This window comes from Moschus berezovskii, chromosome 13 (genome assembly GCF_049115385.1).
Source record: "Moschus berezovskii isolate FMDL1 chromosome 13, NW_MosBer_1.0, whole genome shotgun sequence".
NCBI lineage: Eukaryota > Metazoa > Chordata > Mammalia > Artiodactyla > Moschidae > Moschus > Moschus berezovskii.
Window position 1 is genome coordinate 32,927,301 of NC_142472.1, and position 12,452 is coordinate 32,939,752.

Consider the following 12,452-nt stretch of genomic DNA (forward strand, 5'->3'; position numbering starts at 1 on the left):
TGCTGTATCTGATCGAACTTCTCAGGTCACAGGATGCTTCATGAGGCTGTAAAGAAGTTGAGAAAGAAATTGAGCAGAAAGTTAATGAGCCATGTACACTTGCCTATTAACATAATAGCAATACTATTTAATGATTTGGGCCATACAATGTCTGTTTAGAATATGATTTGTCAAAAAAGAGAAATGCCTTTCATGGGGCAGAGGGAAGAATGAGTTCCTGGCCTTAAAGCATTTGCATTATTTAAAGCAAAGCCTGGGAATTGACCTGGAATCAATCTGGACCTAGAGAAAGTCCTAATCAGCCTATATTGCTAACAGTATTACTCAGATATGTGTGTGTGTGTGTGTGTGTGTTACTTATCTATGAAGCATTAGTGAGCAGAGCAGGTATGTTATGGTATGATTCTATCTGTGCTTATGCACACAGTAATGTATGAATGAACATGTAAATATATACTACAGAATGTTAATAGTGATTACCACACAGGATCGAGAGGTGAAGCATAAAGCTAGGGGAACTTCTGTTTATTATTTTATATATTTACCCATGGCATCATTTTCAAGATGATTCTCACGATGCTTATAATTAGCACAATGTAAAACAGTTTTCCATTTTGAAGTGAAAAACAGGTAAACACAATGCTTAAGGTCTCTCATAAAGTTAGTTTGCGGCTAATAAAAATATTATGGTTTGTGGACTAGTCACTCAGTACTAGATATGAGATAAATTGAATACAATCCCAGACTTCAAGAAACTGTTGTGGGGGCAAGCACATAAACAACTATAATAAAATGTAATCAAGTTAGCTTAGCACAGAAACAGCTACATGGGCAGAGCACTAGAAGAGCATTCAGAAGCTATGATGATGATAGCTAACGTGGGGAAGGCTATTGGAAATGGTCTAGGTTTAAACATTCTGGGGCTTCCCTAGTGGCTCACATGGTAAAGAATCTGCCTGCAATGTGGGAGGCCCAAGTTCAGTCTTGGGTCTTGGATTAGGAAGATTCCATGGAGAAGGGAATGGCTACCCACTCCAGTATTCTTGCCTGAAGAATTCCATTGACAGAGAAGCCTGGTGGGCTACAGTCCATGTGGTTGCAAAGAGTCGGACACAACTCAGTGACAAACACTTTCACTTTAATCATTCTACTTAAAATGCAGGTTTTTATTTTCTAAATATATTATTGTGAGAGTATTAACACCAATCATCAGGATGATTAATAAGAAATGAACTTTCCCTAGTAGCTTTGAAAAAGTCTTTTTTTGTTGTTTTAGATTATCTTCAATATATCTTCTTATTGCATAGTCTCCAGGGATCGGTGGGAGAGACAGAATATTCTCAGCCCTTAATCCCATTCAAGATTGTGGGAATGATAGGTACTAAAACACCATGATAGGTTTAAGCAAGGTGACAACAAGAACAAGGAAGAAGATAGTAAGATGGGGAAAAGGCAAACCTTGAATGACAGTAGGTAATGACCTGGATCTTTCTCATTCTTAAGCCTTAACCTACAGCCAGGAATAGGAAAGATGCATTAGCAAAACACGTGAAGCCTAGACCCCATTGAATATGACTTCAAACAGCCAGAAAATAGCCAAACCACACGACTTTTAGCCCAGGCTTTCTGGAAAAGTGGCCGTTAAACAGACAAACAATGTGACTGTTTTGCCCAGATTTCCAATTCCAAGCAAAGGGATGGTCTCCAGTTCTTAGGAAATTAAGTTACTGAGCTGTTTGGAAGAATTCTCACTGTCACTTGTGAGTCGATTTTGAACTAGAACTGGCTGGTTCAAGTGAATTGCTGGCTGCATACACACACACACACACACACACAAAAGTGGCTGTACACACACACACACAAAAGTGGCTGTACACACACACACACACACAAAAGTGGCTGTACACACACACACACACACACACGTCCTAAACTAGGAATTTGTTTAGGCTGAGATTTCTACCTTGCAGTTCAGGTGCAGAATCCCTTTCTTTTAACCATGAGATTGCTTCTTGTAATTATACTGCTCTCCCTAGCAAAAAGAGTACTAAAAATAGTTACAGTTTCGTTTCTAAATCTCCTTATTCACATATTGCATTTGTTTACATAAATCGATCACACTGGCTCTTCCTTACTTAAATTGAAATTAAACGCCAAATCTGTTATTTATGATTAAGATTCACTTAGGAACTTTTGGAGTTTTTTTGTTTTTTCCATCGGTAGGAAGTGCTAACGAATAGCCTCACATTCTTCTTCAGAGTTTAAGAGCCTAGGGGTACATTTCATTCACAGCCAGGAGCTTGAAATGAATTAAACTCTTGTGCGACTGCTGTAGGGGAGTGTGGATGGTTCACACTATTAGACGCTTTCTCACATGTGGGTGTAAAGCACAGTCCACGGCTCTGATGGTTAAGTCTCTTTCAGATAGAAACTACAGGAGAACCAACAGTGAAAGCATGTCTTCACGGAGAGCAGCGATTAATGTACCCAAAACGTTTCTGAAACAAATCACCGCGTGTCGTTTTTAAGGTGACATTACATCATTTAAGAATATAGAGAGCTGAGAGCGTAAAGTTGTTTGGAAAAATTTAAACGTAGAGACAATGTCTTTCCTCTTCGGTTTTGACTGCGCCGCGTTTGCAGACTCTCAGGTTTCATCTCTAGGCGGAAAACTCTCCCCCAACTCCCCATCTTCCGGGAAAGATCCTGGAATTTCAAATCGCCTTTCCGCATCCTTCCTCTCCTCTCGCTACCATTCAAACTTTCATTTAAACTTTCAAGATCCTCGACGCCCGTACTAACCCGCCTTCCTTCCCGTTCTCAGGAATCCTTGCAGTTCCCCAACCGAGGAAAGTTTGTTTTCGAACTAAAAAGGAAGGAGAGGAGGCAGGGACCAGACGCCCGCGACCGCGCGTTGGGAAAGCGCGATTTTCGTTTCCGTGGCCGGCGCGTCGTGGCCCTACCGGGCCGCCGTAGCCGACCTCGCACGGCCTCAGTCGCTGGGAGAAGCCGCGGTCGGCGGGACTTCCGTGTTGGCGGGATTCTGAACGCTGCCATGGCTCAGACCGTGCAGAACGTTACATTGTCGCTCACTCTGCCCATCACGTGTCACATCTGCTTGGGGAAGGTAACGGGTGATGCCTGACACGGCTCCTGATCGGGGTTGGGTGTGCAGGGGCCCTCCGGAGCCCAGGGCTGGCTGGGTGTGCGGCGGGGACGCGGCGCCAGGCGCCGGGCCAGGTGAGGACGCCGACCCCGCGTTCTCTTCTGGCCGGGGAGGCCGCGTCCCCGGCGGGCAGAGGGGACGCGTCGGGACTCACGCGGTCATCTGTGCGCCTTTCGGAGGAGGATGACAGCGGCCTGGGGTGGGGAAGTAGAGTGGCCTCAGCCGGGTGACCCCCGGCGTCGAAGGAGGCCTGGTCAGAAATGAATCCCCGCAATTCGCGCCCCCCGGTGCCACCCCGTCGCGGCTGAAATCACGTTTCCTGGGAGCCTCGCGGCGGTTCCTTCGTCCCCCTGCACGGACTGGAGTGTTTTGTTCTTGGGCCTTCGGTGCTGGCTGGAGAGGCTTTTCCATTTTCAAGATCATTTTACCTCACTCGGCCTTGAGAGTGGCCTTTGCTCTGGGTTCAAAATTTGAAAAAGTAAATAGTACGTTCCCCTGAATGACGTTTAGAATGGGAGATGTGGTCTTTAACTCCAAGAACGGATTAGCCACGAGGTAGAATACCCTCTCTTGTGATGCAAGAGGTGTCTATCGTGTTTGTAAAACCAGGTGGAGAAAGTTACGAGTTCTGAATTAGAAACGGAGTTTTGAAGGTTCTCATGCGTTTGTCTCCTCTTTCATTTCCATCTGTGCCTCCCGTTCGGTTTTTAAAAGAATGCATTGTTTTACTATGTAGGTCCAAAAGAAATTTACCCCACCCCTCACGGTGAATTGTTTATACATTTGTGGGGAATGTGTGAATGTGCTGTGTTTATGCCCCACACTGAAACTGCAGCCACCGGCCTAGCGTTAAGAAATACAGACTTCATGGAGCAAGCATTTGAGTGCCAGTCGGTATGATCGTCTAATCGTCTCTTTTAAGTCTATGTGAATTTTCGGAGTTCAGGAAGTAGTAGGAAGTCAGGCTTGGGAGAAACTGATAGCTCTTGATATGCATCAGAATGAAATGCCAAGGAAATAGCAAAGATGCTGTGAGAGGATATAGAGCTGGCTTCATCAATTCTGACTGGAGAGCTTAAGAATGCCTTTGGAGGGTGGTTATTTGAGCTTGGTGCTTGATACTACTGCCTACCTTTGTTGCTGGGAGGAGGAGGAGATGTTTCTGTTTGCTGCAGTCTGCATTTGTCTCCTGACTTGAAGTTCCCCAAGTTAACTTCTGAGTGACTTTACTCCCAACAGTCGCCTGTTAAAAGGCTGATAAAATATCCTTGGGAAATAATTTTCACTTGGTGGTAGTTCTGCACATTATATCTAGTTTCCATTAGTTAAAAGGCTGTGCTGAAGATGTCTTCTGCCTGGTTGATTTTCCATGCCTATGCTTTCTGTGTTTTAACACAAATGGTAACTAATAGAATATAGTGATTTGCAGATTACAAAATGCTTTTGTGTGCATTTTATTATTTCACTTACTACTCTCACCAGTGCTGTGAGATAGGTAGGGTTGGTTTCCCCATTTTTCAGATAAGGAAACTAAGACGTAGAGACTCCAGCATTTGAACCGCAGTTGCTAGCATTTGTGTCTTCAGTAAGTTACATCCAAAAACTCAGTTGAACTCATGCATAACAGCAGACACTTTTGGTGAATTTTTCCCTCCTATACTGGTCAGCTGTATTCTAAAATTCTAATAACAAAAGGTTAATGATTTGTAAATAGACATTTTCCTCTGTCTACTAGTACTGTATTCAGACTAAGTTCTAATCCAGGTCTTCCACTTAATTCTATACAAGTTACTTAACTTATACAGTTACTTAACTTGTCCTTAAGAGCAGTTTCCTTATCTGTGCAGTGGGAATGATAATAGTATTAGGGCTTCCCTGGTGGCTCAGACAGTAAAGAATCCACCTGCAGTGCGGGAGACCTGGGTTCAATCCCTAGGTTGGAAAGATCCCCTGGAGGAGGGCATAACAACCAGTATTCTTGCCTGGAGAATCTCCATGGACAGAGGAGCCCTTTCTGCAGTCCATGGGGTCGCAAAGAGTCAGACATGACTGAGTGACTAAGCACTTACATATATAGCGTGAATCTTGACACTTAAGAAATGTTAACCTTTGTTATGGGCACTGAGGCAAACAAACCCTCAAAAATGAGGAAACCAGCCTTTTCAGTCACTGCTTCTCCCAATTGCTTCCTGAGGCCAGTACACTCACCTGATGAAGATTTGCATTTCCAGAAGAGTAGGACCTGTTTGTTCTGGAAATTGCCACAGTACATCCAGTGATTTTTGTTGGTTCCATATTCCTGTTGCCTTTTGTGTAGTTAAAGCAAATCTGATCTGCTTGTGCTGCTTGGCCTCCCCCCACACACACCTATATTTATGGGTTACTGGAGACAGCCTTCCATCTCCCTGACACACACATTTCTGGCCACATCTGGAGTCTGCCTTCAAGTCCTTCCTGGCTAGGCCTCATCTTTTGCTGCTCTCGCCATTTGTCCCTTACAGAGTTAACAAGTCTTGATTTTTTATTTTTCAACAGAATCAGGGGCCATTATCCCTGAAGAGTTACTGTTTAAAAAAAAAAAAAAGAGCATGTTACTTAAGGAAAATAGGGATGGGAGAGACTTTGAATTTGAAGAGATAAAATAGTTGCTGCTTGGAATGGGGGTGAAGGTGAGGAAGAATGGCGGGGAGCAGTAGTCGAGATAGCCCAAATATGTATGTGGTTAATGCTTTGCCTTTTCAATACAAATGTACTTAGAATTGAAAAGTTTACACATTTTGCATTTGCCACCCCCAGCTCTACTGCAGTCTTAAAGGTGGATTATCTCTGTTTGGTGTTTAGCAACCTTGCCAATATTGTAAGTAAGAGCTCTGTGTGACCTGGAGAAGTGAAGTACACCCTGTGGGACAATTCATATATAACACTTTCTGGCCTATTCCGCTTTAATTTTTTCCCATGCCTTGGGCTAGTAGGCCAGCAAACGGAAATGATCCAGCCCAGGATATGTTAAGTGACATTTTGGTACTGCTGCCAGAATTCTACAGACTAGTTTATCTCTAGATAATTCCAGGCTTTTATCTCTTCAATTAGGATTCAAGCTGTGAAAAGAAATTGTTGCACGTATAGTTTTATTGACCGACTCTGCGTTTTGCCATGAGTGACAGCCAAATGTGGACTGCAGTTGGTTTGAATCAAAGGACAAAGGAGGTTCTCAAGAGAAGTGGCAAGCGACTAGACTTCTAATACCCTTTAACATTGATGTAGCATATCCAGTTATTTCTCACTTGAATCCAGATTCGGGCACCACCCTTTAAGATAAATATAGATAAACTAAAGTATTTGAAATTATTTGGGAAGGATTTGAAATTGAGGTTGGAATACAGATGGAACAGAATAGTGTTGGAGTGAACAGACATGATTGCGAATCATTAAATAATTAAAAGTATTTTCCTTTGGAAGGGAATCAAACTTTGTGTAGCTCTACAATATTAAGATTTATGCTTAATATAAATGGAAACTTTCTGGCTGAAATAATCAGAAATGAAATTAGTTTTCTTACAATGTGTCCAGTAGTAGGATAGACTATTTTCCACTGGGAATACTATGGGAAAGAACCCTTCTTTTCAGGGAGGACTTCTTGCTTTGCTTTCTACACATATCATTGATTTAAAAGGTTGAAAAGATAGGGCTAGAGGTAACACCTTAGCAACCTAGAGTCCTAACTCTCAGTTGACTAAATTCATCAATCACTGCTCATCAGGGGCTGTCGATTGGCCAGCGAGCCATCCTCCTCAGTACATTGAGTCCATGTTTGAGTCCTGATTGTCCCTCAGTTCCAAAGAGTGGATTTAAGAACCAGCCTTGTACATAATCATCACAAGTAGTTTGTTTTGAAAAAAAGTCATGTGGAGTATAAGTTTTGCTTTTTCTCCCTTATCTAGATTAAAATAAGCTTCAAGAATGCAGACCCTTTTAGAAAAGTATAACAATATTGTGTTTTCACATAGAGTATAATAAAAATTAATTCAAAAAAGTGTTGATATATTCTAGTAATTTTCAGGTTTGGCATATAATAGCTGGCATATAATTTACTTCACAAATAAGATTCCAGTTTATCCTTAAAGCCTTCTGCTGCTAAGTCACTTCAGTCGTGTCCGACTCTGTGCGACCCCATAGACGACAGCCCACCAGGCTCCCCCTTCCTTGGGATTCTCCAGGCAGGAACACTGGAGTGGGTTGCCATTTCCTTCTCCAAAGCATGAAAGTGAAAAGTGAAAGTGAAGTCGCTCAGTCGTGTCCGACTCTTAGCAACCCATGGACTGCAGCCTACCAGGCTCCTCCGTCCATGGGATTTTCCAGGCAGGAGTACTGGAGTGGGGTGCCATTGCCTTCTCTAGGTAGGGATAAAGGTGGGAGAGGGGAGGTGTATTATCATTCTTTCTAACCGAGACAGAAGTGGAGACCCAGATCAATAGGCATTAAGTAGCTTAGTTCTCAGGATCACACAGTTTTAAAGTTCTAGTCCTAAATTCTGGCCCAGAGCCAAAGATTTCTTGCAACATAGCAAGAGCAATCCAGGAATTTTGTTTTTAAAAATTGCCAAATTTGTAAGGTTGAGAAGGTAGGCTCTTCCTACAGTCATTTATCCCTCAGCTTTGTTCTTTAGTCTTTCTGTAATAGGTCTCCTCTAGTGAAACCCATGGAGAAGTCGATAGCACCCCACTCCAGTACTCTTGCCTGGAAAATCCCATGGGCGGAGGAGACTGGTAGGCTGCAGTCCATGGGGTCGCTAAGAGTTGGACACGACTGAGCTACTTCACTTTCACTTTTCACTTTCATGCACTGGAGAAGGAAATGGCAACCCACTCCAGTGTTCTTGCCTGGAGAATCCCAGGGACGGAGGAGCCTAGTGGGCTGCCATCTACGGGGTCGCACAGTCGGACACGACTGAAGTGACTTAGCAGTAGCAGTGAAACCCATAAAGTTTTGATATTGGTGCAAGAGAAGGGAGAAGAAAGGTTAACTCTCGTCTCTAGTAAAGGTGACTGAAGAGCGGAGAAATTTATTTTAAATGTATTTGCCAGACGAGTTGGTAAAGTTTATCTACAGCCTTTTCCCTTGCATCACCTCCATCAATATGGTATCTCTTTTCTGCAATCCCTGCTCATCCTAGTGTCTTGATTCTTTCAGGTGTATTTCCTCTATTTCTTACTCCCTGATTATTGTTTACTAAACTTGCTCTCAGGAAGAAAGAACTATTTCTTAATTGAAAGAGCACTCAATTTGCATGTTTAATGGTGGTCGAATGCTGGCTCTGCCACTTAGAACACGTATCATTATTTCTTTGAGTCTCAGTTTCCACTGGCTGCAAATTAATTTGATACTATTAACCCCATTACTTAGTTAGGGAAATTAGTGTACATTTCCCAGACCAGCAGTTCTCAATAGGATGGGAGCGCATTTTGTTCCACAAAGACATTTAGCAATGTCCAGAGACATTTCTGATTGTCTTCAGAGCGGTGCTACTCATATCTAATGGACAGAGCCTCAGGGTGCTGCTAGCTAAACATTCTATAATATATAGGACAGCCTTCTACAGCACAAAACTTTTTGTTCCAAAATGTCACTAGTGCCAAAATTGACAAGCCCTGCCCTAAACCAATGTGTAACTCCTGTTAGGGAAGTCTGGGATAGATTTTGGACTTCCCCGGTGGCTCAACCAGTGAAGAGTCTGCCTGCAGTGCAGAAGACCTGGGTTCAGTCCGTGGGTCGGGAATATCACCTGGAGGAGGGAATGGCAGCCCACTCCAGTATTCTTACCTGGAGAATTCCATGGACAGGGAGCCTCATGGACCACAGTCCATGGAGGCACAAAGAGTCAGACACAACTGAGTGGCTAAGCACAGGATGGATATTAATGGACAGCACCTTTAGGCATGACTCCTTCCAGATATTTGCTTTTTAAGAAAGGGATTTTGGCGGTAAAGTCTCTCAAAACTGAAACGTCTTCGGATAAAAGGCACTACACAGTAGAATTATATATTATTGGGCTAATATTTCTTGTACCTAGGACTGCCTCCTCAGGCTCATTCCAGTGAGAGAAGAGCCTTCTTTTCACACCTTCCTCCATCTTCTCTTCCTCCTCCTCACCAGCTGCACTGGGCATTTCCCTGGGATGTCACTTCAGCATGCTTGCTCCAGATGAGTTTGGAACTGTACATGCCATTTATCTCTGCCATTGTTGTCTTGTGTGTTTCTTTCATACGAGTGCTTGCTATGGTAATGCCACAGATCTCATTTGAGAGTAAATAGGATAAAAATCCTAATAATATAGGCAAATTATGACATTTTGTATCTTGAGAAGATCTTATTAAAGGAAATTATTTGTGTGTATGTGTTGCTGTTACATATAGCAGGATCTGAGTAGAGGAGATGGGTGGACAGGGATGGGGCCCTGGTGTCCTAACATGATGGTCACCACAGCCTGCGGCAAGGGGAGAGGCCAGAGCGTCACTCCTGGCTGTGCCTTGTGGCTCCTCCTCGGGGGGCATTTTCAGTCAAAAATAAAAGGGTGAAGCCTATACCAGAAAGGCCCTCGCCCGTCTGGAGTGGTGCTCGTCTTTACTGAGGAGATGGGTGGACAGGAGTTGAGGGAGGGCTACATTCTTTGTATTTTGTTTCTGTAGTTTATGGTCAAATAAATAACAAGTAATTTGTTCTAGTAGCTCCTTCCCATTTATCGCTTCCTGTTCTCCTAAGGAAATTTAAACCATTGCCTAGAAATCTTCATCTGATAAGTACATGGTCCAAAGAAATGAATCAGTCAACTGTTTCAAAATCCAACACAACGGTGGCGATAATACCAGGTATTGACAGTGCAAACGATTCTCCTTTGGGTGACATTGCCAGTGGCTTTCAGCTGACAGAGCCAAGTAGTCTGCCTGCGGTTGTTCTTCTGTATCATTTTGGCAAATTAAATGGAAAGGTTAAACTTTCACTTTTTCAAAATTTGGCAATGGCTGTTGACCTTTTGCTTCTTGAGATGCTTTTAGGAGCATTATCTCAGCTTTTCATTTTAATACATCAAAATTCACTTATATTAATATTAGAGTGTACATTGTATAAGTTGGTGGTGGTGGACACAAAGATGAGCAGGACAGTGCCCCTGCCCCCAGGGAGCCTAAAATCTAATAGGGAAAGCAGGATATAAACAATTTTCCAAGTCCAGTTCAGTTCAGTTCAGTCGCTCAGTCGTGTCCGACTCTCCGCGACCCCATGAATCACAGCACACCAGGCCTCCCTGTCCATCACCAACTCCTGGAGTACACTCAAACTCATGTCCACAGAGTCGGTGATGGCATCCAGCCATCTCATTCTCCGTCGTCCCCTTCTCCTCCCGCCCCCAACCTTTCCCAGCATCAGAGTCTTTTCCAGTGAGTCAACTCGTCGCATGAGGTGGCCAAAGTATTGCAGTTTCAGCTTTAGCATCAGTCCCTCCAATGAACACCCAGGATTGATCTCCTTTAGAATGGACTGGTTGGATCTCCTTGCAGTATAAGGGACTCTCAAGAGTCTTCTCCAACACCACAGTTCAGAAGCATCGATTCTTCGGCGATCAGCTTTCTTCACAGTCCAACTCTCACATCCATACATGACCACGGGAAAAACCATTGCCTTGACTAGACGGACCTTGGTTGGCAAAGTAATGTCTCTGCTTTTTAATATACTATCAAGGTTGGTCATAACTTTCCTTCCAAGGAGCAAGCGTCTTTTAATTTCATGGCTGCAGTCAGCATCTGCAGTGATTTTGGAGCCCAAAAAAATAAAGTCTGACACTGTTTCCACTGTTTTTCCATCTATTTCCCATGAAGTGATGGGACCAGATGCCATGATCTTTGTTTTCTGAATGTTGAGCTTCAAGCCAACCTTTTCACTCTCCTCTTTCACTTTCATCAAGAGGCTTTTGAGTTCCTCTTCACTTTCTGCCATAAGGGTGGTGTCATCTGCATATCTGAGGTTATTGATATTTCTCCCAGCAATCTTGATTCCAGCTTGTGCTTCTTCCAGCCCAGCGTTCCTCATGATGTACTCTGCATATAAGTTAAATAAGCAAGGTGACAATATACAACCTTGACGTACACCTTTTCCTACTTGGAACCAGTCTGTTGTTCCATGTCCAGTTCTAACTGTTGCTTCCTGACCTGCATACAGGTTTCTCAAGAGGCAGGTCAGGTGGTCTGGGATTCCCCTCTCTTTCAGAATGTTCCACAGTTTATTGTGATCCACACAGTCAAAGGCTTTGGCATAGTCAATGAAGCAGAAATAGATGTTTTTCTGGAACTCTCTTGCTTTCTCCATGATCCAGCGGATGTTGGCAATTTGATCTCTGGTGCCTCTGCCTTTTCTAAAACCTGCTTGAACATCTGGGAGTTCACGGTTTACATACTGCTGAAGCCTGGCTTGGAGAATTTTGAGCATGACTTTACTAGCGTGTGAGATGAGTGCAATTGTGCGGTAGTTTGAGCATTCTTTGGCATTGCCTTTCTTTGGGATTGGAATGAAGACTGACCTCTTCCAGTCCTGTGGCCAGCGCTGAGTTTTCCAAATCTGCTGGCATATTGAGTGCAGCACTTTCACAGCATCATCTTTCAAGACTTGAAATAGCTCAACTGGAATTCCATCACCTCCACTAGCTTTGCTAGTAGTGATGCTTTCTAAGGCCCACTTGACTTCACATTCCAAGATGTCTGGCTCTAGGTCAGTGATCACGTTATCATGACTATCTTGGTCGTGAAGATCTTTTTTGTACAGTTCTTCTGTGTATTCCTGCCACCTCTTCTTAATATCTTCTGCTTCTGTTAGGCCCATACCATTTCTGTCCTTTATTGAGCCCATCTTTGCATGAAATGTTCCCTTGGAATCTCTAATTTTCTTGAAGAGCTCTCTTGTTTTTCCTATTCTGTTGTTTTCCTCTATTTCTCTGCATTGATCACTGAGGAAGACTTTCTTATCTCTCCTTGCTATTCTTTGGAACTCTGCATTCAGATGCTTATATCTTTCCTTTTCTCCTTTGCTTTTCGCCTCTCTTCTTTTCACAGCTATTTGTAAGGCCTCCTCAGACAGCCATTTCGCTCTTCTGCATTTCTTTTCCATGGGGATGGTCTTGGTCCCTGTCTCCTGTACAATGTCACGAACCTCCGTCCAGAGTTCATCAGGCACTCTATCAATCAGATCTAGTCCCTTAAATCTATTTCTCGCTTCCACTGTATAATCATAAGGGATTTGA

The 12,452-nt window shown here is 43.3% G+C and overlaps 1 protein-coding gene across 1 annotated transcript in view; it reads left to right on the forward strand.

Annotated features, from left to right (window-relative positions):
- The first annotated feature begins 3,005 nt into the window (after window positions 1-3,005).
- Window positions 3,006-12,452, forward strand: part of OBI1 (ORC ubiquitin ligase 1) — a 44,037-nt gene continuing 34,590 nt past the window's right edge. Inside the window, exon 1 of the mRNA XM_055426526.2 lies at window positions 3,006-3,127. Coding sequence (XP_055282501.2) covers window positions 3,056-3,127 — 72 coding nt within the window. The 5' untranslated portion in view covers window positions 3,006-3,055. The remainder of the gene's footprint in view (window positions 3,128-12,452) is intronic.